The sequence below is a fragment of the Nycticebus coucang genome, chromosome 18 (assembly GCF_027406575.1).
Source record: "Nycticebus coucang isolate mNycCou1 chromosome 18, mNycCou1.pri, whole genome shotgun sequence".
Classification (NCBI taxonomy): domain Eukaryota; kingdom Metazoa; phylum Chordata; class Mammalia; order Primates; family Lorisidae; genus Nycticebus; species Nycticebus coucang.
This window is the reverse complement of record NC_069797.1, coordinates 21,696,079-21,721,617: the sequence shown is the minus strand read 5'-3', so window position 1 is coordinate 21,721,617 and position 25,539 is coordinate 21,696,079. Positions and strand designations below refer to the sequence as shown.

General features: G+C 51.3%; 3 protein-coding genes and 1 non-coding gene across 9 annotated transcripts in view; 3 read left to right on the top strand and 1 right to left on the bottom strand.

Moving 5' to 3' along the window:
• CHRNB1 (cholinergic receptor nicotinic beta 1 subunit) overlaps positions 1-5,711 on the top strand; it is a 12,771-nt gene extending 7,060 nt beyond the window's left edge. For both annotated transcript variants that reach the window (XM_053567953.1, XM_053567954.1), the window contains 4 exons: positions 1,314-1,537; positions 2,031-2,203; positions 2,553-2,700; positions 2,998-5,711. In XM_053567953.1, the coding sequence (XP_053423928.1) occupies positions 1,314-1,537; positions 2,031-2,203; positions 2,553-2,700; positions 2,998-3,138 (686 nt within the window). In that variant the 3' untranslated portion in view covers positions 3,139-5,711. The remainder of the gene's footprint in view (positions 1-1,313; positions 1,538-2,030; positions 2,204-2,552; positions 2,701-2,997) is intronic.
• Positions 5,305-25,539, bottom strand: ZBTB4 (zinc finger and BTB domain containing 4). Of its 5 annotated transcripts, none has more exons than XM_053567948.1 (4): positions 25,477-25,539; positions 12,160-12,230; positions 10,374-11,443; positions 5,305-9,812 (listed from the first exon to the last, which is right to left on the bottom strand). In XM_053567948.1, exons 3-4 carry the CDS (start codon positions 11,432-11,434, stop codon positions 7,871-7,873), a joined length of 3,003 nt encoding a protein of 1,000 aa, XP_053423923.1. In that variant the 5' UTR covers positions 11,435-11,443; positions 12,160-12,230; positions 25,477-25,539; the 3' UTR covers positions 5,305-7,870. The 5 variants fall into 5 exon arrangements, with proteins under 5 accessions (XP_053423923.1, XP_053423921.1, XP_053423925.1 ...); XM_053567946.1 differs by lacking the exon at positions 25,477-25,539 and adding an exon at positions 21,686-21,847; XM_053567950.1 differs by lacking the exon at positions 25,477-25,539 and adding an exon at positions 21,447-21,673.
• LOC128571428 (small nucleolar RNA SNORA64/SNORA10 family) lies at positions 15,832-15,962 on the top strand. Its single transcript, XR_008375843.1, has one exon. It is a non-coding gene; the product is annotated as a small nucleolar RNA SNORA64/SNORA10 family (small nucleolar RNA).
• On the top strand, positions 22,691-25,300 carry SLC35G6 (solute carrier family 35 member G6). Its single transcript, XM_053567956.1, has 2 exons — positions 22,691-22,818; positions 23,305-25,300. Exons 1-2 carry the CDS (start codon positions 22,816-22,818, stop codon positions 24,316-24,318), a joined length of 1,017 nt encoding a protein of 338 aa, XP_053423931.1. The 5' UTR covers positions 22,691-22,815; the 3' UTR covers positions 24,319-25,300.

Genomic DNA, 25,539 nt, shown 5'->3' with positions numbered 1-25,539 from the left:
AGGCTAAGGGAAAAGAGAGGCTGAAGAAAGAGGCTGACAAATTCAGTTTCTCAGAAAGAAACATTAAGTAGGGGGCCGGGTGCGGTGGCTCACACCTGTAATCCCAGCAGTCTGGGAGGCTGAGGTGGGTGGATTGCCTGAGCTCAGAAATTTGAGACCAGCCTAAGCTAGAGCGAGACCCCGCTTCTAAAAATAGCAGGTGTTGTGGTGGGAGCCTGTAGTCCCAGCTACTTGGAAGGCTGAGGCAAGAGAATTGCTTTAGCCCAAGAGTTTGAGGTTGCTGTGAGCTGTGACGCCCCAGCATTCTACTGAGGGTGACATAGTGAGACTCTGTCTCAAAAAAAAAAAAAAAAAATAGAAACATTTCGTAGGGACTTATGAACAAAGGTCCTATCTTAGGCAGCCTCAAGATGGTGGATCACAAGCACTCTTACTCTTCAGTCCCAGGGCTTATATACCACAGGTAAGGAATGTGTAGGACAGATGAAAGAGACTTCTAAGGAAAAGGCAGGAATTTGCCTAAGAACAGGATTTATAGTAAAATAAATATGTGATTTGGACCAGGGTAGTAATGATAAATGTGATGTCATCAGTTTCAGGATATATTTGAAGGTAGACCCAATAAGGTTTGCTATGGATTGAATGGGGGTGGGTGGGAAGAAGACAGATTGAGATAGTAGAGAGAGAGGAATCTGACTCAAGAGTTTGGCCTGAGCCACAGGAAAGATGGAGTTGTCACTTATGAAGTGGGGAAGAGTAGGCGAGGGGCAGCTTTGGTGGTATGAGAATTAGAGAATAAGGTTTTAGACTATTTTTTTTTGAGACAAGAGTGTGACTATGCCGCCCTCTGTAGAGTGCTATAGCGTCACAGCTCACAGCAACCTCAAACTCTTGGGCATAAGCGGTTCTCTTGCCTCAGTCTTCCAAGTACCTGGGACTACAGGTGCCTGCCACAACGCCTGGCTATTTTTTGTTGCAGTTGTCATTGTTCAGCTAGCCCCGGCCAGGTTCCAACCCACCACCCTCCGTGTATGTGGCTGGTGCCGTAACCACTGTGCTACCGGGCACCCAGCCAGGGTTTAGACATGTTAAGTATGAGATGTTTATTGGATATCCATGTGGAGAGGCTGAGTAGGCAGGTGGATATGAATCTGGAGTTCAGGAAATAAGTCCATGCTGGAGGTACAAATGTGGGAGTAATTTGCATGCAAATGGCACTTCCAAAAGCCCGTCTTTGAATGGCCACTGACTATGCCATAGAGATTTCCTTCTGGCAAAGTCTAATTCTTCTGCCTTCCCCTCTGCCCTCCAAGGAGAGAAGATGGGGCTCTCAATCTTTGCCTTATTGACCCTTACTGTGTTCCTGCTGCTGCTGGCAGACAAAGTGCCTGAGACCTCGCTGGCGGTCCCCATTATTATCAAGTACCTTATGTTCACCATGGTCCTCGTCACCTTCTCAGTCATCTTTAGTGTTGTGGTTCTCAACCTGCACCACCGCTCACCTCACACCCACCAAATGCCCTTTTGGGTCCGGCAGGTAAGATAGATATCCTCCTCCAATTTGTGTTAACTCCCAGTTCCAACACTCAGCTTTTTGTCGAGATATCACTCTTCCCTCCCACCGTCCCCAACTTCCCTTTTACAGTTCTTAGGGAGAACTATAGCTACGTGGTAGCAGCGTGTTGAAGTGCCAAAGCCTGTTGGGTATTGAAACATTGCACAATTAATTTTGCCCTCCCATAATTATCATTTCATAGATCCCATACTCTCTTCATCCATATTGCCTACCCTAGGTTCCAGGTAAACATTCTTAGAATTAGGTACTATCAGGGTGGAAGCCCCTGGAACCTCTCTTTCCAGTTAGGATGCTTTCCACGCTAAAGAGGTCTTAAGGCTGTGTGGCTGCATTTCCTTGCTCACGTTGCTCTGTGGAACTATGTGCACGCACCACACGAGGGTGATTGTCTACTTCACTTCTGGTCTGAAAGCAGGAGAGCACCCTCTAATACTCCTTTTCTTCCACTCTGCAGATCTTCATTCACAAGCTCCCTCTGTATCTGGGTCTGAAGAGGCCCAAACCTGAGAGAGATCAGATGCCAGAGCCCCCTCACTCTTCTTCTCCGGGAAGTGGCTGGGGCCGGGGAACAGATGAATATTTCATCCGGAAGCCGGCGAGTGATTTTCTGTTCCCCAAACCTGACAGGTAGGACCTACACTCATCATCCACACAGAAGCGAGGTAGAAATCACGGTTTTTAGAAGATTGCGGAAGCAGGCGATGCGTACTCCCGGTAGATGCTGCGTTGCGCATCATGGGAGTTGTTGTATCCCTCCGCTGCTCACTGTAAGAAGGTGGGAACTAAAGCTTAGAGGGGTGGGAGAAGTTGCAGAAAGCCGGAGAGGTCACTGCTTCGGGGAGAGCCTGAAGGCGCTTCTCAGGTGTTGAGTACTAGTAAGTTGTTGCGGGAGGCAGTTGCAGCCGGGCGTATGTTGCCGCCGCTGGCTGTTTGCCTTAGCTCCTGGGGCGTGGCCATACAGTCACGCCTCTTCCAGGTTCCAGCTGCAACTGCCTGCCCCGGACCTGCGACGATTTATCGATGGTCCAAACCGGGCTGTTAGTCTACCTCCTGAGCTACGAGAGGTCCTTTCCTCGATTAGCTACATCGCTCGGCAGCTGCAGAAACAGGAAGACCACGATGCGGTAAGTCCAATGAGAGTTGAACCGGGGCACGGTCTTCGTGGCCTTGGCTCCACCCTCAAATTCCGCCCATGCGCTCACTTTCATTTCTGATTGGGCATTTGCCTCATTTGGTCCTGCCCTCCACTTTCCGACTGGTTCTTTACTCCCATCTATCACCGGCGATCAGTTTGTCTTGCTGCGCAGCTCAAATCGGCGGTAGGAGGGCCAGGCCGGGTAAATGGTGCTGTAGGGTGGGCTTCCTCTGGGTTTCTGGGCCCGGAGTTCAGGAAATAGAAGTTTTCTCTGCCTGTCCCCCAGCTGAAGGAGGATTGGCAGTTTGTAGCCATGGTAGTGGACCGCCTCTTCCTGTGGACCTTCATCATATTCACGAGCGTCGGGACCCTGGTCATCTTCCTGGACGCCACGTACCACTTGCCCCCTCCTGTCCCTTTTCCTTGAGATCTGGAGGGCCGACACCTGGTCCTGGGCCAGCTGAACTGAGAGTTCGGCGTCACGGACAAGCCCTGTCTTTCTAAGTATCTTAACTCCTTCGCTAGGAATCCAGCCCTCTTATTTTGTTTCTGGGCAGGAAGCTGAAGTGGAACTGAGGGCTGGGCTGACAGGTGCCTTGAACCCACCTGAAATGCACTATTAGCTTATTTATTCCTTGGGCTCTTGAAGAAGTTCCTTTGGGTTTCAACACTTAGGCCCCCAATTAAATAGAACAAAGAACAAGAACTAGATTGTAAACCTTATGAAGTTAGGAAATGTGTCTTGTTCACTATAGATTCCCAGCACCTTGCACAGGTCCTAACCTATATTAAATGCTTAACATTTGTTAAATAAATAGGGGGAAAAAATCTAGAATGAAATACACCAATTAATAGTGCTTCTTTTGCATGTGGGGATGTGGTCATTTTTGCTTTCACATTTCTGTAATTATGTTTTGTAATGAGTGCTATCTTTAGCATAAAAAAAGGTTATTTCTAAAAGCATGTATTTGTAATGAGAAAAGAAAAAAAGCATTTTGAAGACCCCAAAGTTGCAGCTTTGGTGCTCAAACAAGCCCCTGAACTTCCCTAAATCTGTTTTCACACCAGTAAAATGAAACTAACAATATAATATATCATTGTCTGAGAATCATGAGATGAGAACAAAAGTAGCATACAGTATATATTAGAGGTTGCAAACTGGTGTGTTTTATTTGGCCCATGTTGTTGGCTTGGACAGTTTTAAATTCAATCATTTGGTTACTTTTTAATTTTTTTTTAGACAAGGTCTCGGTCTGTCACCTGGGCAAGATTATGGTAGCATCATCACAGCTCATTGCAACCTGAACTCTTGGGCTAAAGCAAGCTTCCTGCTTCATCCTACGTGCTACAGGCATGCACCACTACACCAGCTAATTTTTCTATTTTTTGTAGAACTGGGTCTCACTCTTGCTCAGACTAGTCTTGAACTCATTGCTAGCAAGCCTCTCAACTTGGCCTCCCGAAGTACTAGGATTACAGGTGTGAGCCACTATGCCTGACCATTTGGCTACTTCTAAATTTGAACATTTCACAAAGAAATGTGGATTTCTGGCTTTTTTTTTTTTTTTTTTTTTTTGAGACAGAGCCTCAAGCTGTTGCCCTTGGTAGAGTGCCATAGCATCACAGCACACAGCAACCTCCAGCTCCTGGGCTTCCTCGATTCTCTTGCCTCAGCCTCCTAAGTAGCTGGGACTACAGTCTGCCACAATGCCCAGCTATTTTTTGGTTGTAGTTGTCGTTGTTTGGCAGGCCCGAGCCGGATTCAAACCTGCCAGCTCTGGTGTATGTGGCTGGTGCCTTAGCCACTTGAGCTACAGGAACCGAGCCAGATTTCTGGCTTTTGGGCAGCACCTATAGCTCAAGGAGTGGGTGCCGCCCCATATGCCAGAGGTGGTGGGTTCAAACCCGGCCCCGGCTAAAAACTGCAAAAAAACAAACAAAAACCAAAAACAGATTCCTGGCTTTTGTGGAAAAATATTGAAAAACTGTAGAAACACCAGGCTTGGGTTTCCTGTTGTCAACAATCTGCTATGGCTGATTAGTGGCTGCCTACTCTGGTCAAGTTATTTATGCCAGAATTCCACAAATTCCCTGTCCACCTGACTGGCTTCACTCATTTTACTTGCCCATCTTTTTTTAACTGTATATATGGTATCTGTATCTCTCCATGTTATCTATATCTAGAAAAAATAGAGGATGGGAGGAGGGGCAAAGAGTTGAAGCCAATGGGGAGGCTGGGAGTGGAAAAAAGAAAGTCTTATGGCCATTGCACAATTTGTGCCCCACTTTCCTTTCCCCATTTAAGGTAGGGCCATTCTGGATATGGACCTAGCAGTTGTGTACAGTAGGCTATGTGAACTCGACTGTTAATGGTCTTGCCTGGAAACTGGATCAGAGTCAGCTTGAGTCTAGTGGCTACAGCAATTAGTGATACCTAGAATCAACAAGTCCTCATACCTAAATTGCTGTTGTTTTTGTCTTTAAGAGAGAGCATAGGAATACAATTCCCAGGAAACCCTGTGGAACAAGGTTAGCATGTCCCTTTCCCCCAGACCCTCCAGCCACGCAAATAATTGCACCTGGCATCCCACCATGGAGCAGTTTGTCTTTCTTGTTGGTTTATTGGCCTAGAGAGTTGGACACACACACAAATGCGGAGATAAATATTGGTCAGTTTCTCTAAATCTGGATCCTCACTACGTATAGAGCTAGAGTCTGTAGAATTCTAAATCTTGCGTGCTGTGGCACAGAACCAGTAGCCTTCCCACTCTGCTGCTACCCTGCTTCCCAGGGAACATGAGGAAAGAGGGCACAAACTGACAAAACTTAATCATTTTCAAAAGATGAAACTGCAAAATCTTCTACTTCCAAACTTACAATAGTCAAATTTCCCAGCTCAAATACATATATTTTAATCTCCACTTAGCCACAATCTCATTTGTTGCCCAGAAACACCGAAATCTGGAACCTATATTCCTTAATATTTAAAAAAAAAATAAATGTCTACAATCTCCCCCAAATGTCCATAGTTTAGAATTTTGACCTATTCTGAAATTCAAATTCCCTAGTCCATCCCCAACCCCTTCCATTCTCCCATGCCTGTTTGCCTCAGAGGAGTACAGGTTAAGGATATGGGGCACTGCCATCATAGCTGCCCCCTGCCTTTAGGCCTTCCTCAGTCTCTCTTTGTGGTTCCGCTGTATATATAGATATATATATATATATAATTTGTGTGTTTATATATATATGTATTCTTTATTACGTATTTTTTCGCAGTTTTTTCTAAAGTGCCAGAAACAAGATTTGTGGGAATTTTCAGTGATTTTTTTTTTTTTCATTTTTCCCTGTTTGAAAGTTTTTGCCCCCTTAAAAATTGGAACTTGGTACATTCAGTAGAAAACTCTTCACTCAGGCTGTGGCCAAGACCAAGAAAAGTGCAAAGAGACAGAGGAATGAAGGAGTGACTCCTTCATGGTTAACATTCAGGGAGCCTGTCAAAACCTCCCCTTTCCTACCGGCTGGGAGGGTAAGAGGGAGAAGGAGGATGCTCCTGGCCCTCCTCTAAACTCACCTCCCTCCAGAAGCCATGATCTTGCCCTCCCAGCAACTGCTGTGAGGGCAGCCATCTTGGCCAAAAAAACAGTAGCTGGGGAAAGGCTGCCATTTTGATGACAGCAACTTCTCCCCTTTTAAAACTGCACTCCTCTAATTCCCATTTGTCAAATTTGCTCCCTCAAACAGGCTGTCCCCTTGGGAGCTGGTTTTTTTGTGTTTGTTTTGTTTTGTTTTGAGGAAGAAGTGGGTGGGATGGGAAATGTCCATCCAATCACAGAGCAAGGAGGCCCAGTTTTCAAAGAGAATTAGGAGCAAACATTTCTTCATCTCCCCCACTGGAAGGAAATATAGGGACCCCTGACCAGGGTTAACTAGTGCAAATTAGGGATTAGGGACATGGTCCCTGCACCCCATCCCTAGGCTGGGATCTTTGGGTATGGGGAACTGAGTCAAAGATGGGGTATAAGGTGCTATTTTGGAAGGACAGTTGGTGGGGATACCCCAGAGCCCACCAGGAGAGTAGAATGGTTCCCCCAAAACCATCTGGAGTGATTGGTGAGGAAAGATAAGGGTAAAGGTAAGGATGGAAGGTCATGTGCAAATCTTGGGCTTACCCACCCATCCAACCCCCATCTTTTTTCTGGCTATTTGGTCTAGTCTGGGAGAAACCATCAGGAAAAAAACAGGGAGAAAGTAGATTCCTTCTCCATCTTAGATGGAGCTTTTCCCTCCTGGCCCCCAAATCTGTTTTAGCCCAGAAGAGGCTATAGGTAGAGGCAAGAGGAGGTGTGACCTATACACCTCTTCTGCCTTGGAAGAATCTCGGGCTCACTGGATTTGAAGGTCAAGATAGGGCCAAGATTTCCCTGCCCTGAGCTGGGAAAAGTGCTCAGCTATGATCAGAAGGGTAGCCTTCCCCCCAACACTTCCTTGACCTGGATTGGGAGAGGCTATCTCCAGATCTAGGAGAATAGGGAGGAATATAGAAGATCCAAAGGCATGGAAGCCAAGGAAGGCATGGGATCTCAATGCAAAAGAAACAGGGACAGAGAAACCCACCCTTGGGAAGAGTGGAATCCAAAGCCATGCTCCCAGGTAGGTGGAGTTGGGTTTCACAATGGTCTGGTCCAGGCCCTGGGCCATAAAGAATGGAATGTGCTAGGAAGCATCTGAGGAAAGGCTTTGAGAAAGCTTCAGAACAAGGGGAGAGATCATTAAGTGAAAGAGATGGTTTCCCCCTAGGTTTACAAATCAGAGGAGCAGGTTAGACATTCAGAGCTGGTGGGGGCTGTGAGTAGAGATTCAGATATGTATATTGCTCAGTTGCCCCAAGGGCTGGAGAAGGGATGGGATCTGGCCCGGCCCCTCATGGAGGCCATTCTCTGGAGGAAGCCTGAGAAGGGGAACCACCAAAGACCCCTTTCCAGGAGATGGGAAAACTACAATCTCACACAAAGCAGCCTGACCCCTGAGCTCCAGGGGCCCCCAAGTCCCTGCACAAGTGTGTGGAGGGGCTCCCAAGGGGCAGGGAGGCCAGGGAGCTGGTAGTGGTGGAGGGTTCAGGGTGGGTGGCATCTGGTAAAAGGGGACTCTGGCCCCAAAGCTCACCCCACATCTCCCGTCTGGGTTCTCTCAAGCCCTGCCCTTTCTCCTTCTCCTTTAGGGGGAACTGGCGGAGGAAGAGTTGGGGGGGGTGGTGTTAGGGAAGTAGGGGGTGCTGCTTGAGGATTCACTGTGTAGCCAAAGACCCCTGGTAGGAAAGGAAGGGCCCCCCCACCCTTTTCATCAGGTAGGACCATGTTGAGAGCAACTGGGAGAGCAGCCAAGTTGCTGAAGTTGTAAGGGTAGGCAGCAAGGAGCTGAGGACCATAGACAAGTGGGTAGGGCTCAGGGTAGAAGGTGACTTTGGCAGCCCCCATCCCCTCCATCCGGTCCCCCTCACCAGCACCCCCTGGCCCCTCACTCCCAGGTTTTCCCCTGCCACCTCCAGGTTCCCGGTTGCCCCCAATGAGGGCCAGTGGAAATTCCTGCACAGGTGGGTATGCATAGCTTCCCCCTCCTGCCATCACTGGGGGCTCCTCACCCCCAGAAATAACAGGGTCCTGGAGTGAGGCGGTCTCAGAAGCTTCCTCAGCAGCAGTGCTCCCACCGCCTGCCTCCCCACTAGATGAGGAGACCTGCATCTCTTGGGGGGCCTCCTCCTTGATATCCCCTGGCCTGGTGCCAGCGCTGCCCTTGGAATAGGCGATGACAGGTGTGGGGGTGCCCCCTGGCCGCTCAGCAGCATGTCTCTGCCCATGGCGGCTCAGGGCAGCTGCTGTCTTGCACACCTTGGCACAGTGGGGGCAGGTGAGGCGAGTGGAAGGCCTCCGCCCAGCTCGGGAGCTGTGGGAGCCTCCACAGTGGGCCTCTTGGTGCTTTCGCAGCTTCCTCAGGGTGGCGAAGGTCTGGGCACAGTCCCCGCAGCGGTGCCTCCGCTCTGTGCGAGCACGCCCTGTTGGGCTTTCAGCTGCTGGGGTCTCTTCCCAGCTTTTCCTTTCCAGCTTCTGCCTCCAGCGTGGTGGCCGGCGGCCTCGGGGCAGCCCGCTGCCACCACTGCCACCTCCTGCAGCTCCAGCCTTACGCTTCGGCTTGTAGGAATAGTAGGGTCTCCAGAGCTGGTCCTCCCCACTAGCCTTTGATTCCTCCTCATCCTCATCTTCATCCTCATCATCCTCTTCTTCATCCTCACTCTCCTCCACCTCCTCTCCGCTCAGCTCCCCAGGACGAAGGTCAGTTTCTGAGATGCGACGCTTGACAATTGCCTCTTCCCCAATTCTCACAGTGATCTGACACAGTGGAGGTGGAGCCTGGAGCTGAGACGGCCCCCGGCCAGGCCCTGCAGGGGAACTCCCGCCCCCGCCAATCCCACCCACTGGCTTGGCTGTGTAAGTCAGAGTCCTCCCAGCCCGTGGATTCCGGCCCTTGGCTTCCTCTGTGGTGGTGGCTGTGGCTGGCCCTGCAGCTGTGGCTGGGCTGACTGCTGTGGCTGGGCTGGCAGGTGTGGCTGTAGGCTCTGGGGGAGGAGGTGGGTACTCCCGTTTCTTGGGAGGCCTTGGGGGTGCAGTGTAAGTGATGACCGAGGCGGTCTGGGACCCTCCAGTGCTGGCTGGCCCACTACCCACTCCACCACTGCTACTGCCCCCATGGACAATGACAGAGGGGGCTGGGTGAGCAAAAGTGATGACAGAGGGTGGGGGACCAGGTTCTGGGGCAGGTGGAGGTGCAGGTGGTGGGCTGGCTGGCATTGCCACAGGGGCCGGTGTGTTGAGGCTTGGAGAAAGGGGGCCCTCGGGGGCTCCCTGGCTGTAGGTCTTATAGGGCCGCTTGGCTGCCCTCATAGGGAGGAGGCGGTACAGCTTGAGAGTATTGAGCTTGGGCTTATAGCCTCCATTGGGTGTCTTCTCACTTGCTAGGAGGCCCGGGCTAATGCCATGGAAGGCTCGTTGGTGGGTCTTCAGGTTATAATAAGTGACAAAAGTCTCCCAGCAGAAGATACACTGGTACCTGGGCCAAAACAGCAGGGAATAGGGCAGGAACACAGCCACTTGAGTCAAGGTCCCTAAAGCCAGGGCCTCAGCTTCCCAGGTCCTCTATTGCCCTCCACACAAGCCTGAAACTTCATGAGCCATTTGCTCACCCTCCTTTCCCATTGCTTGTTTCACACTGTCATCCTGAGGAGGAAGGGCACCATCCTAGCTCAGCAGCGCCCACCACCTTGAGACTTCGGCCTCAGCTGTTCTGTCTGGGATCCAGCCTAACTCACAAAGCCTTCTTCTGAAGCCCAAATGACGAAATAGGAAAGTGACTTACAAACAGGGACACATTATGGACATACAAAGCACCTATTCTAAATATAACTATTGCTGGGTATGCCCATAACTCCCTTCCTGTGAGGGCAACTTTCTCTTTCCTTCTAAGGGACATACACAAGAGGTGCTGACTGGTATCAGGCAGATGGGGATGTGAGGGGGAGCAGGGCTAGTCTCAGGCTGACTCTCTAGGCCCCATGCACTACCATTCCCTCCCTTGTCCCTATACCCTCTGCCCTCACCCCAGTGCACTCACCTGCGCTCTCCAGTGTGCCACACCTCGTGCTTAGTGCGGTACTCAGCCAGGGCAAACACCTTCTCACAGTAGCGGCAGGGGTACTTCCTCCGCCATGAGTGCACATTGCTGTGCCGCTTCAGGCTGGACAGTGTCACATAGGAACGCTCACAAGCTGCACACACGTACAGCACATGGCCACCCACCACCTTCACTACGTGCTCAGGGCCACCTCGGAAGCCCACAGGTGGGGGCAAAGCTGAGGCATCCACTCCTGCAGGACCACCAGGGCCAGAACCCCCAGCTCCCAGCCCTGTAGCTTCCCGAGTGCCACCCCCACGTCGGCACTGGGCCTCATGGGTCTGTAGCCGCTTAGGATGGATGAAGCTTTTTCCACATCGGGGGCAGGGAAGGGACCGCCGGGGCAATGAGGACTGCAAGTCAGGGTCCTGGGCCTCAGCCCTGTCACCTTCCCACTCCGCAGGTGGCCTAGGCCCAGGCCCAAAGTTATCATCTTCAGGCTGTGAGGTGGCCATGGGGGCTGGGGCAGGAGGGACCCAGGCATCGCCTCCCTCTCCTAGGCCCTGCAGGCGGGAGATGCCCAGACGCCGCCCTAGAGCTCCAATCTCTGCTACAGCTGCCCCATCCCCTCCACCACCAGGTAGTGCAAGCCGGGCACTATAGATGAAATTTAGGACATCAGAAAAGGCAGCTGCTGGGACCCCTGGGAGTTCCAGGACCCGAGGTGGGGATGAAGCAGGGGGAGAGGCTGGAGGAGGAGAAGAGGAGGAAGAAGAGGAGGAAGAGGAAGACGAGGAAGAGGAGGAAGAGGCAGCTGTGGTGGCAGCAGGATTGGGAGCTGAGCCCCCAGTAACTGATGGGAGGGGCAGTGGGGCTGAAGCGAGCAGAGCCTCTCTGAAGAAGGGACTTGAAGCAGCCAGGACACTGCGGTGAGCAGGGAACTTGGTGTCTCCAGCTATGAGGGTGACATCACAGAAGAGGCCACGGAGCCGCTGCTCATTGAGCTGACGCAGGACAGCGGGGGCGTGGGATGGGTCCGTCACCTCTGCAGGAGGGGGCATGGCGCCAGCCTAGACAGCAGGAGAGGAGGCCAGAGAGAGTCTCAGAGGCTGAGCAGAGGGCAGTAGCCTCTAAGATCAGGGAGGTAAATTATGAGGAGTCAGGGCTGCTGGTCAAAAAGTAATGGAAGGCTGAATAACTTCAGGTCACAGAAGTTAACCCTTAGCCACCCGTCTGGTCAATGTCCTGGAGCAGTATGTCCAATTTCTTCTTTTTTATTTTTTTGAGAGAGAGTCTCACTATGTCACCCTTAGTGGAGTGCCATAGCATCACAGCAACCTCAAACTCTTGGGCTTAAGCAATTCTCTTGCCTCAGTCTCCCAAATAGCTGGAACTATAGGTATCAGCTACAACGCCTGACTATTTTTTTGTTGCAGTTGTCACTGTTGCTTAGCTGGCCTGGGCTGGGTTCAAACCCGCCAACCTCGACGCATGTGCCAGCACTATAACCACTGTGCTACGGGCACTGAGCCAGTATGTCCAACTTCTGGGGCTGGAAAAGGCCAAGGATACCTGAGGTCATGGTGAAGGCCAAGGGGTCATGACCTCCAAAGTCACAGCCTAGAGAGCTAAGCAGTGGAAAACTTTTGATTAGGAGGAGGAAGTTCCCACAACTACTGATAGCCATTTCACAGAACTCTCCAGCCCAGTCAAAATGGCTGCCCTTGCTGGCCTGCTGCCTACGGACTAATTTTTCCTAGCTGCAGTCTTCTCAGCACCCTCTTACCTGAGAGCACAGCCAACATGGAGCAGAGCGGGGGGTGGCTCAGCGAGTCCCTTCTTCCGGGCCTCTTCCTTCTGTGGAGAAACAAACCATGTCAGGGGAACCTAGAAGAAGAGGCAGGAAAGGGTCCTCAGGAAAGGAACTGGGAAGGAAAGGACCCCAGGAAGTGGGAAGTACCACAACGTTGGAGTCAGAAAGGACATCTGGGCTATTTAGCAAACCCTGATGGAGTCTTGTTAGGTTACTTGTTTATTTGTGTCCAGTCAGACCTAGGAGTTCATACAGATCTGCTGAACCAGAGCAGTACAGCAACAAGATAATTTGTATATTCCCAATTCATCTCCAAACAATATAGCGGCACAGTTCAATCCCATAGGTTTAGGGAAGCCTGGCAGATCACTCTTAAGTCCCTTTGGCCCAACCTTAGGGCTCAGAGGAAATAAAAGATTTGCATGTTATCAAAATGGTCTTATTTACATATCAGAATATATTTGTGTGAGTTTAAAATTTTTTTGCTACCTCCCCATCCCTGTGGGCTTGACTCCTGTGAGCTTTTTTATTGAACCTAATTTGGTAGATATTCAAATTAGGAGGGGACCACATCACATACCCCAAGCCCCATAAATCTTAGATGGGGTTTCTGACCCAGCTGCCCAGGTAACCACTGACACAAACACACACCAGCTTGCTCTAGGCCCCAGAGGGCACTAGAAAGGCCACCAAAGCAAGAATGAGGCAGCTTGGATCCTACTCCTTATTAAGACCTGGTAGCTTAGGGACTTTGGCTTAAAAAGGGGAGAAAATCTTTTTTATTATGATTTTTTAGAGACAGAGTCTCACTCTGTCACCCTTGGTAGAGTGCCATGGTGTCACAGCCCACAGCAACCTCCAGCTCTTGGGCTTAAACGATACTCTGGCCTCAGCCTCCTGAGTAGCTGGGACTACAGGTGCCCGCCACAATGCCTGGCTATTTTTTATTTTTTTGGAGACAGAGCCTCAAGCTATCGCCCTGGGTAGAGTGCCATAGCGTCACAGCAACCTCCAACGCCTGGGCTCAAGCGATTCTCTTGCCTCTGCCTCCCAAGTAGCTGGGACTACAGGCGCCTGCCACAATGCCCGCCTATTTTTTGGTTGCAGCTGTCATTGTTGTTTGGCGGGCCTGGGCTGGATGCGAACCCACCAGCTCAGGTGTATGTGGCTGGTGCCTTAGCCACTTGAGCCACAGGCACTGGGCTGAGCGGCCCAGCTATTTTTTTTGATGCAGTTTGGCTGGGGCCAGGTTTGAACCCACCACACTGGGTATATGGGGCTGGCACCCTACTGACTGAGCCACAGGCACCGCCCAAGGCTATTTTTTGTTGTTGCAGTTTGGCCAGGGCTGGGTTCAAACCCACCACCCTCAGTAATATGGGGTGGGAGTCCTACTCTCTGAGCCACCGGCGCTGCCCAAAGGGAAGAATTTCAACCCCTATCTCAACTTTTTTTTTTTTTTTTGAGATAGAGTCTCAAGCTGTTGTCCTGGGTACAGTGCCATGGCGACATCATAGCTTACAGCAACCTCCAACTCTTGGACTGAAGCGATCCTCTTGCCTCAGTTTTTTGTATTTTTAGTAGAGACGGGGTCTCACTCTGGCTCAGGCTGGTCTCAAACCGGTGAGCTCAAGCAATCCACCCACCTTGGCCTCCCAGAGTGCTAGGATTACAGGCGTGAGCCACCACACCTGGCCCCCTACCTCAACGTTGCTGGGAGCCTCATCCAAAGGCGAGCAATCTATTGTAAGCAACCAAATGCAAGCTGTGACAGGCACCAGCACAGAAACCACATCACAGTGGCTGTCCCTTATGGGATCTCCAGGGCCTTGGGTATCCATTTTTCAGTTGAAGATTTGAGTTCCAGAGCCATACAGTGGCATCCAAAGTTACACAGACCTGGTAATAACAGGTGAGGTCTGTTCGCAGATCCAGGCCTCCTGACCGGAGAGCAGAGCTCTTGGGCCCTTCTCATCCGCCCTCCATGAAGCTCAGAAACACCCTTCTCTCCTTGGGGGCATCTTCCAAATGCTCTGGATCACACATGTCTTTAGAGGTATTCTGCATCCAGAGTCCCTCATACAATTCCCTAAAAAATGTTCTTTTCCCATGTATCACACAAACTATTAGTTGTCAATGGTCTTCCACCAACACATAACCCATTTCATATGCCCCAAAAGACTTTTCTCTCTCGTTTTTTTTTTTTTTTTTTCTTTTTTTGAGACAAGAGTCTCACTCTTTAGCCCTGGGTAGAGTGCCATGGTGTCATAGCTCACAGCAACCTCAAACTCTTGGATTCAATTGATCCTCTTGCCTCAGACTCCGGAGTAGCTGGGAGTATAGGCATCTGCCACAACAGCCAGCTAGTTTTTTTTTTTATATATATTTTTAGTAGAGACAGGATCTTACTCTTGTTCAGGCTGGTCTGGAACTCCTCAACTCAGGCAATCTACCTGACTCAGCAGCCTCCCAGAGTGCTAAAATTACAGGCATGAGCCACTGCACTTGGCCCCCAAAAACTTTTCTGACCTCTGTCCTGGACAGGGAAAAAGAAGGTCATAAACAGGGGTGATATTCAAAAGCTTTAACAACCCTGACTGCCAGGCACAGATCAGCTACTAGGTCAAGTGCTCCCATCAACTGCTAAATTGTGAATCCTGGGAAAGGAGCACTGCCATATCCATGGGCTGATGTTCAGGCCTCCCATTCCCTTCTATGATAGCCACTGGCCCACTGGGAACCCAAGAGTCACTGCTTTATTTGCATCATCTCATTTGCTCCTCATCACCACTCTGAAAGATAGCAGTTAGCTTTAACTTTCCCACTTTAAAATGACAGACTGTGCTTCAGGGATGCTAGATAGCTCACCCAAGAACATATGACCAGTTAGTAGCAAAGCTGGGTTCTGATCCCAGTAAGTCTGGCTCCAAAGCCTGTGTTCCTGATGACCTCACTATACCATGATGAAAGCCCCTACGAGGGCACCAATAATCCACTTGGCACCTTTCTGAAAATTAGAAGAAAGTCCCCTTCCTTTTAGAGGAGGCAGTAGCCCTGCATAGGTGAGCAAAGTCAAGGTTCAATTTCAGTCCCTACTTACCCCCTCGACCAGGCCTGTTCAACTATACATACGTGGTGTGTTTGGTGCCTACAGATGCACGGCTCTGTGCAGACTACCTTGATGCTTGAACAAGGCCTGATGAGACTTTTTAGAGCCACAAAGACCCAAAACTGGTCTGGCCATTGGAGATCACCCAGAATCATCATAATTATGATCTCTGTAGCTGCCATTTATGAAATACTTATTATGTGCAAAGTAGAGTGCTAAGCATTTTATCTGCATCACCTCATTTCAACACTCACAATGACCATAGTGACGAAACTGGTGTAGAAAAATTGAATACTGTAAACTCCTCCCTTGTAGGTTGAGGGCACATAGGGGTTAGGACAGAGCTCTCCTAACTTCAAATGCCCTATCACTGGCCACTGCCCTGCAAGGGCTTTTGGAAGGTGGAGAAGATATTCACTACGTAACCCTGGGCAAGTTACATAGCCTCTTTGTTCCTTCTCAGTTTCCTTTTCTGTAAGGTAGGGATGATGAATAGTTCTCACTTAATGGCACTGTTGTAAAGATTAAATGAGCTAGCTCTCCAAGCTCTGCATGGTTAAACTGGGCTTAACTCGTGTGACTTTTGTAATGTAGAGAGAGAGAAAAGATCTCAGGATCTTGGATTGGCCTCACAGTGGTCTCTCTTTCCTTGATGGGTCCAACAAAGTAAAGAAAGGAAGAAAAGGGTGGGGCCCATAGCTCATTGAGTAGTGTACCGGCCATATACATTGAGGCTGGTGGGTTCAAGCCCGGCCTGGGCCTGCTAAACAACAATGACAACTGCAACCAAAAAATAGCCGGGCATTGTGATAGACACCTGTCCCAGTTACTCAGGAGGCTGATGTAAGAGAATCACTTAAGCCCAAGAGTTTGAGGTTGCTGTGAGCTGTGACACCACGGCACTCTACGGAGGGTGACATAGTGAAACTCTGTCTCAAAAAAAAAGAAGAAGAAGAAGAAAAAGATTAAAGAAGCAAATGACTGGCAATACCTAGATCTTAGAACCCAGAAAATGGTGGGGTAAGTGATGAAGAAAAAGGGGCAGAAACCGAGCTTTGTGGTAAGTTTGGTGGCTCTGTGGTTTTAAATGTTTTATTTGTTCTTACTGTTTCTTTACTCTTGACTACCTTTCTCACCTAAGAAGTGCTACTAAGGATCTTAGCATAGTCACAGACATGCTCAACCTCTTGGTTGTTCCCTCCAACTGGAATGTTCTTTCCTCCAGATAGCCTCATGCTTTGCTGCCCACGTCCTTTAAGCCTTAACTCCTTTAAGAGTCACCTTTCCGGAGGCCTTCCTTGCCCCCCATCCTACCCTATTTTTCTCCTTCACACTTAGTAAAACATTGCTCATTTATGTCTAGAACATAAGCTCCAAGATGGGCACAGTGGCTCAAATCTGTAATCTTAGCACTCTCGGAGGCCAAGGCAGGTGGATTGCTTGAGCTCGGGAATTTGAGAGCAGCCTGAGGAAGAGCAAGACCCATCTCTACTAAAAACAGAAAAACTAGCCAGGTGTTATGGTGAATGCCTGTAGTCCCAGCTACTCAGACTGTGGCAAGAGGATCACTTGAGCCTAAGAATTTGAGGTTGCTGTGAGCTAAGACGGACTGACACTTTACCCAGGGTAACAGAGACTCTGTTTCAAAAAATTAAAAAAATAGGATGTAAGCTCCAAGGGTAAAGAATAAGGATTTTTGTCTTTGTTCACTACGGTATCTCCAGTCCTTAGAATAGTGACTAGCACATAATGAGAGGTAGAACGTTTTTTGGAAATGAATGAACCTGCCCTCAAAGTCTGCCTGCCAGAAGGTAGGGATGATGGTTATAATTTGTCTACTTCTGGGGTGCTCACAATTTGCCTGATACACTTGTAGGGACTTTACATGCATTGCCTCATTTAGTGATATCCTCAAAATGGTCACCCATTTTTTTGTTTCTCTACCTTTGTTTATAAAGAACACAACTCCTCCCAACACAGACACATACATACATTCCAAGGAGTAATCCATTAAAAACAACAGAATTGAGAACAGTAGGACCTTACTTAACACCAGACTGTTTACCTCAGACTTGGGGGTCACTGGGAACATATTCTCAGATATGACATCTCACCTTAAAGACAGGAAGAGATACCTTGGCCTGGAAGGCCCACCCACCCATAAGGCAGAAAACTCCATGCTCCATCTTTGGCATCATCAAACTGTCTTGTTTCAAAGACCATCTTGGAATAATGGTGTATTATCCCAATTTTACTGAGCAGGAAACTGAGGCTCAGAAAGGGATATACCTTGTTCAAAGTCATGCAACTTGGAAGTAGCAGTCAAGATTTGAATCCAAAAGCTGACCCCAAATACTGAATCCTTCCCTCTGCCATTACTGCTGGAACCTGTCCTGAAGGGGCCTATGGCCAGCCAGCTGGTTACATAAATCACCACACAAGGTCTCACGTGCTAAGTGCTAAATGTGTCATGTCTGACTCCACCCTTTCCCTTGCTCCACATCCAGCAATCATAAGTCTGGCTGTTAACTGCAGCAGAGCTTGGGAATAGCTCTAGAAGCCTTTCTTTCAACCTGCTTCTGGTCCCCAAACTAGCTCAGGTCCTTGTAACTAATCCACAGTCCCAGGCCATGGCCTGACAGGCATCCCTCAGTCTCCAGAGTAATCTTCTTCCAACTTGCTCTCCTCTCACCAAGGGTCAATATCTCACTCCTGGGCTCAGAAACCTTTACTGGTCTCTGCTGACTCCAGAATAAAGTTCAAATTCCTCTAGCAGGCATTTAAGGCCTCTGGTCTAGCTTCAATCTTCCTTTTTTATCTTGCCTTGCATTTTCTCTCTTTAAACACCCAGTGTCCGGCGGTGCCTGTGGCTCAGTGGGTAAGGCGCCAGCCCCATATACCGAGGGTGGCAGGTTCCAACCCAGCCCCAGCCAAACTGCTATAAAAAATAGCTGGGTGTTGTGGCAGGTGCTTGTAGTCCCAGCTACTCAGAAGGCTGAGGCAGGAGGATCGCCTGAGCCCAAGAGCTGGAGGTTGCTGTGAGCTGTGATGCCATAGCACTCTACCGAGGGTGACAAAATGAAACTCTGTCTCTAAAAAAAAAAAAAACACCCAATGTGAGCCAGGCACTGTGGTGCTTACCTAGAGTTCCAGTTACTCAGGTGGCTAAGGCAGAAGGATTGCTTGAACCCAAAAGTTCAAATCCAGCCTGGGAAACACAATGAGACTCTATCTCTAAAATGAAAAAAAACACCCAGGGTGCTCTCTAGCCTATACATGTCCCACACCCCCATGTCTCTGCTTGTGTTGGTTGTTCTGCCAGAAATGCCCTTTCCCTGGTCTCTTCTTTTCTTTTCTTTTTTTTGAGACAGACTCTCACTATATCACCCTTGGTAGAGTGCCTTGGCGTCACAGCTCATAGCAACCTCAAACTTTTGGGCTTAAGCAATTCTCTTGCCTCAGCCTCCCAAGTGGTTGGGACTATAGGCGCGCACCACAATGCCTGGCTATTTTTTTGTTGTAGTTGTATTTGTTGTTTGGCAGGCCCGGGCCGGGTTCAAATCCGCCAGCCCTGGTGAATGTGGTTGGCACTCTAGCCACTGAGCTACAGGCTGAGCACCCTGGTCTCTTCTTAAATCCCCTCAAAATGTTAAGATCTGACCCAAATGCTACCTGCTCTTGGCACTCCCTGAGCCACAGAATAAGGACAGTCTCTCCTTTGACTCACCAACCTTTTGCCCCTATGGCCAGCACCCCCATTGCACCAAGCTGGGACTCTGAGAATACCAGTTTTCTGAAATGGATTGGTTACAGATGCTAAGTTATGCAGAAATTGGGGAGAAGAACACATATGTGTCTTTGGGGGGAGGGTTGTCCAGAAAGGTCAGCTGAATGCTCCAGAAGGGCAGCAGAGTACAGCAGTTTAAGAACACAGGATGTTAAAAGTGACTGGCTGGGTTCAAATACAGCTTTACCTCTTACTAAGTGGACTTTGGGCAAATTACTTAACTTCTTTGGGCCTCAGCTGCCTCACCTGAAAAGAGAGGTAATCAGAACTACTTCCACAGTGCTGCATGGAGAACAGTGCCTGGTACACAGTGCTAAAAAAGTGTTTGCTGGTATTGTTACTAGGAAAGTCCTGAAAAGGGGATTTTCAGTGCTGGCAGAAGGCTGACAGGATTGGTAATGGCATAGCCCCCAAACTGTAGTCATTTCCAGGTCCGTTTCCCATGTGCTGTTGGAAGATAGGTAAGACAGGTAATTAGCCCCATTTTACAGATAAGGAACAGAGGCTCACCCAAGTAAAGTGCCAGCGAGGAAGTGGTAGAGCTGCCAGAACTCAGCTCTAGTCTCGGGCTCCTTTCCTTTCACCAGACTGTCATTGCACCTGTTGTGCAGGCTTCACACAGCATCCAGCCCCCTCCTAGCCCCTGTGCTGGAGGAAGTGGTCCCCCATGGATACACATCCTCCCTGCTAGTCCAGACGCAGTACAGAGTGGTGTGCAGGCTTGGAGTGCATGTACACCCCTACATAAGGGCCCAGCCTCCAAAGGTAAGGGAAAACCTGTTCTGAGGAATCTGCCTACTGAGCAAATTCCATTCCAAGGCCCTTCCACAGTTGCAGGAGTGGGGCCCAGTGTGCGTCAGAGAGACCCACAAGGGAGCAGACGGAGGGGGCAAAGCAGGAGGAGGCTGAAAACTTCACATTTCTTTTTTCCATTTTAGTGACAAGAGTCACACCCGGCCTTTACATAAACATGGTCAAGGAGCCACTCTGTCTAAGCTCACTTCCCTTGCAGCCGCCCAGTCTCTCCTCTGGGTGACCCTGACATGCCGGGCGGGCCAGTGTGGGACAAGCACACAGACTCTGCAGAAGACTAGCTAGGCCACCCCACAACACCCATGCCTCTACCTGCTGCCCTTGTTCTGCCCCACATTTATCTGGCACCTTCCTCATAGCATATCCCCCTGGCCTCCCTGCATCCCCATGGCCACTTAAATACACAGAAGGTAGGCACACACACAAACACACACAGCTTTCAGCTGGTCTCTTGGATCTAAGGCCCACACTGCCCTTGTCACGCCACCTCCCTCCCCACATGTGTTTTCTGACCAGCTCGCGTCCCAGCCCAGCAGTCCAGACAGGCTCCCACAAACAACGTCACAAAAGAATCCTGTTGAGAATGTTGAAAACACAAGACCTTCATCTGGCTTGGCTGCCTAGGATCCCACAAACACAACAGGCACATCCCACCCTGAGCCCCTGACACCAATGTCAGCTAACCCACAGGCACCCAAGACACACCCTGGGGTTTCTCACTCTTCTCATGATCTACAAGATCTGAGTTCTAGCTGTGCAATTTGCTCATCCACTAGCCTGCCCTCCACAGCTGGACCATACCTCAGCAAGGCCACAGAAATGGGACTCAGATGTGATGCCTTCTGACTCAAAGGTCCATGACCGCTCCCTCCAAATAGGCACATACACCTGCATTCTGGCGCCCTCCACAACACAACACACTACACCAGCTGTGCAGAAAACAGTTCATAAACAGTTCATGCGTGCAGCACAAGACACAAGCAAGAAAACACACGCTGGTAGAAAACACACATACAATCCCACATTAAACAAACTCTACCCTCAGCGTATTGTGTCTTGCTTAGAATGCCCATCTGTCACCCAAAGCCACAGGGCCACATCTTGTGGATTCTGCCCTACAACACTGTACACCTCTCCTAGCTTTCTATCTCTGTAGCCGAGGGAGGGCCTTATCCGGATCTCTGGCTGCCAGACCAGCAATCGGTGGTGCCCAGGAGAGGTTTACCTTGACCCACAACACAGCACGAGACACAGTCTCCAAAACTCACAGCCACAACCGTGCCCCGACGGCACGGCGGTTCCGGGGCCCCAGTTCACCCAGCGCACCCTGTACACCCCAACTCTAGGGCGCTGGGCGGCCCACCCCTCCCCCTCTCCGCCTGGCTCCTACGCCATAGCCCTCCCAGCAGCTTGCAGCGCTTGCCCCAGCTCACACCCGCCCCACTCCACCCCCAACCTGCCCCATTGGGGGAGGGGGACATTAGGCTGCAGAATTAACCCTTCAAAAGGGGGTGAGCGTAGCCCCTTCTTCCGCCCCAGGCGATCGCGTACCCCCGCCAATACTTGCTCGGACGCCATGCCCGGGCCCCCTTAGTTGCCCCCCAGCGTCGTGCGCGCCCGGGGGCGGGGCCAGGCTCAGACCCCGACCCCTCAGCCCCCAGGTCAACTCCAAAGGCTAGCTGTCCGGACTCGGGGCGCAGCCTGGGCCCCCACGGCGCCGAGCAACTGGAGGGGGCCAGGCAGTTGGCTCCGGTCCGCCCCGGCCCTGCCCGGTTCGCCCCGGGGCCCACCTGACTGCGATGGCGCCGCGTCCGCCAGACCCGGCTCATCACCGTGGCCGCCCCCGGCCGCTCCGGTTTTGCCCGCCTCCAGCTCCGGCTCCGGCTCCGGCCCCGGCCCTGGCCCCCCCAGCGCCTGGCCCCGGCCCGGCCCCGCCGCCGCCGCCGCTGACATCATCGCTCCCCCCCGCCCCGGTCTTACCCCCACCCCCACCCCCGGAAACAGTCTCCCCCCTCAGCGCCGCCGCCGCCGCCGCCGAGAGGAGGCAGGCGCTGCGCAGCCGACATCAACACAAGGCTCCGAGCGTCCGACGGCTTTAGCCGGGACGGATCTGCGCTGGCCACCGCGCCACGCTAGGCCACAGGGTGGAGCGGACACCGAGCGGAGCAATGGCCTCCCTGCAGCCCCCCCGCAGGGGTTCACGACCACCCATTCCTTGGGAAGGGACTCCTCCTGCAGGTCTTTGATTCAGCAGTACACACCACCGGAGAGCAAAACACACACGATCTCAGGTCGCAGACACACAACATGGCAGATGACCCAGGGGCAGCAGACTCACAAGGGCAGTCCTGGACACACACATACTCCCTACCAATGCGCAGGGACCCCCCACCAGGCCACCAGCAAAGAAGGCCCCAGTCCTATAGCACTGGCACACATCATTGATCAGCACAAATGCAAATGAACGTTTAGCTTGTAATGCTGTCCCCACCAGCAGAAATATGCATATCTATATACTTTGGGTATAGATGAAGAGGCCTTGGGTGTGGGCCTACTGGGACAGCACCAACAAAACACCAGTCTCAAGGACTCCTCCCTGGTGTTGGAAAATTAACTCAGAAAACAAAAGAGCCAGCCTCAGAGCCCCTTTTCTTAAGATCTTTCTGAAGCAAAGACATAAACAAATTAAAGCCACAGAGCTAGTCATAAGGAGAAGAAAAGAATCAAACTTTGGAGGCATGGAGACAAAAATATAAAACATGGAGAGTTGGAATCAAATGAGAAAATAGGCCCACCCACCACCTTCTGAGGAAGGTTCCAGAGAAGAACCCCACCCCCACTCCAACCAGGTCACAATGGCTGGAGCTTTGAGGGGCCCAGGCCCCCTGAGCCAGGAGGAGAGGAGGAAGTCCAAGGAAAGATGGTAAGTGTGGGGGGCAAGGGAACATATGGCAACACTCTTCCCATGTAGCTCCTGTCTGCTCCCCTTCCCCTTCTTCCATGAAACTTCCCAGCTACCCTAGAGACACTGAAAATGAAATTCATCATGGTGTACCCAGTTGTTGCTGGAACCTGTGACATCACACAGACACATATCTGAGGCCACCTCCCCTTCCTCAAAACAACAGAGCATCCCTGAGTCCTTTTTCTCCTCCCAGGAACAACTTACCCAGAGAAATATGATGCTTCAGGACTGTTCACTCCCTGCTGCTTGCTTTAGATGCTCCAGGCCCACATTGTACTACATCATACGTCTTTCGGGCCCTTTCTAGCTCCTAAGAATTCCTCAGCAAGAGAGCCTGCCCCTCTCCTATCCCACAGGGCCCTAGACCACCAGCCTGACATTGCCCTGCCCCAGTCTCCTTAGGCTATGGCTCCCCTTATGCCTGAGCTCCTTTCTCCGTAACAGGCTGGCAGTCACCCCTACTTCAACCTGCCTGACTTCACCCAGCCATCGCCGCCCTCCACTCCGCCTAGCCTCCCTTCGCACCAGCGCTGCCGGCCCTCTGATGCCACCAAGGGCCTGCTTGTGGCCCTGCTGGGTGGGGGCCTGCCCGCTGGCTTCGTGGGCCCCTTCTCCCGTATGGCTTACCAGGCTTCCCACTTGCCCTCACTGGAGCTGCTCATCTGCCGATGCCTCTTTCATCTCCCCATTGCCCTGCTACTTAAACTGCGTGGTGACCCACTGTTGGGACCTCCTGATTTCCGAGGCCGGGCCTGCCTCCACGCCCTGCTCAACGTCCTCAGCATTGGATGCGCCTACAGTGCGGTTCAGGTGGTGCCCGCTGGCAACGCTGCCACAGTTCGTAAAGGCTCTTCCACTGTCTGCTCTGCTCTCCTTGCCCTCTGCCTCGAGAGCCAGGGTCTCAGCGGCTATGACTGGTGTGGACTGTTGGGCAGCACTCTGGGACTAATCATCATTGTAGGACCTGGACTAGGAACACTGCAGGAGGGGACCACAGGCCTCTATACTGCCCTGGGCTATGTGCTGGCTTTCCTAGGAGGCCTGGCACTGTCACTGGGGCTTCTGGTCTATCGTTCTCTGCACTTCCCCTCCTGCCTTCCAACAGTGGCCTTCCTGTTTGGCTTGGTGGGGCTGCTGGGTTCTGTGCCAGGCCTTTTTGTACTGCAGACCCCTGTGCTGCCCAGTGACCCTCTGAGTTGGAGTTGTGTGGGAGCAGTGGGGATCCTCGCCTTGGTCTCCTTTGTGTGTGTGAGCTATGCAGTTACCAAGACCCACCCTGCCCTGGTTTGTGCTGTCCTGCACTCTGAGGTGGTGGTGGCCTTGATGCTGCAGTATTACGTGCTCTATGAGACTGTGGCACCTTCTGACATCATGGGGGCAGGGGTTGTGTTGGGCAGCATTGCCATCATCACAGCCCAGAACCTCAGCTGTGAGAAGGAAGGGCAGGTGGAGGAGTGAGAGATCCTGGGGACTGGGGGGGCAGGGGTAAATAGAAAAGAGAGACTGAAATACAAACCTGGGCGAATCAGTGACTGGAAAAGAACTGGTGTGGGAGAGGGATACCTCTTGGAGTCATGGGTGACTCGGGGAGTTGGTGGAGGGAGTACACGGAAGACATGGAATAAGCCTGGGGACCAAGGGATGTGGAGTCTAGCTAGGCCAGGTCCTGGGAATCAGGGCTTAACTAAGGGGTGAAGTCTGAAGAGCAGACCCAAAAGACTGAGACAGGCTAGCCATGGGCCATGGGGAGGACTTCCCTCAGCAGGAGAGAGAAGAGCATTGGGGCTGGCGTTTTCCCGGGAGTTAGGGTGAAGACAGAGCAAGCAGCTGCATTGGGAGAGGAGAATGTGCCTCTTCCCCCCCCACCCCTCCCCCTGGGCCACGGTTTTCTTTCCTCCTGGTTGTGCCCCACCTTGAAGTGGTGACGTGACAGTGACATTGACATCAAACAAGGATTACTCTGAATGTGGCTGCGCAGTGGTGTCATCTCTGCTTTGGAGGGAGACTGGAAATCTTACAGTCGCTCTTATTAGAGAATCCCTTGGGATCCCCGCCCCCATCTTATTTCTGAAATATTCTAGAAGGTGGAGGATTTCCTAATGTTCAGATTCCTTGACAATCCCCCCCAATTCCCCCAGGACTTTTGTGTCCCGCCCCATGGCTAATCTGCTTTTCCCGGATTGTTGCGGTCCTGTGGTCTCTCCCAGACAGCGGCCCGTCGCCTTCGGAAGCAGGCCTCGGAGCGGCTCAGGCCGGGAATACAGGGCTAAGATTCGGTACAGCGCTCATTAGAGACCAGGAGATGCCCACTCATCTCTGGAGGCCGTTTGATGAGTATCAGCTATTTCCGGACAAGCAATTGGCCTCGCCATCTTGATCTGCTCATGCATATTCAGCGTGAAACTGCATATTCATGACCAAGGATTGCCCCTGCGCTCCCCCCCCCCCAGGAATCCACTCGGGAGGACCCGATCGGACCCGCCTCCATTACCGATTCGCAGAATAGACCATTTTCCAGCTTGGGGGGGGAATAGTAATGACAGACTTCCGCTGAAAAGGAAACCGTACTCCAAACTAGAATAAAAGCGGACTGATTTTATCCTTGGCCCTTCAAACCTTAAACTTCACAGCCGAAGGGAGAAGTGAGGGGAGGCAGTGGCACTCGCTCCCCCCTGCCGT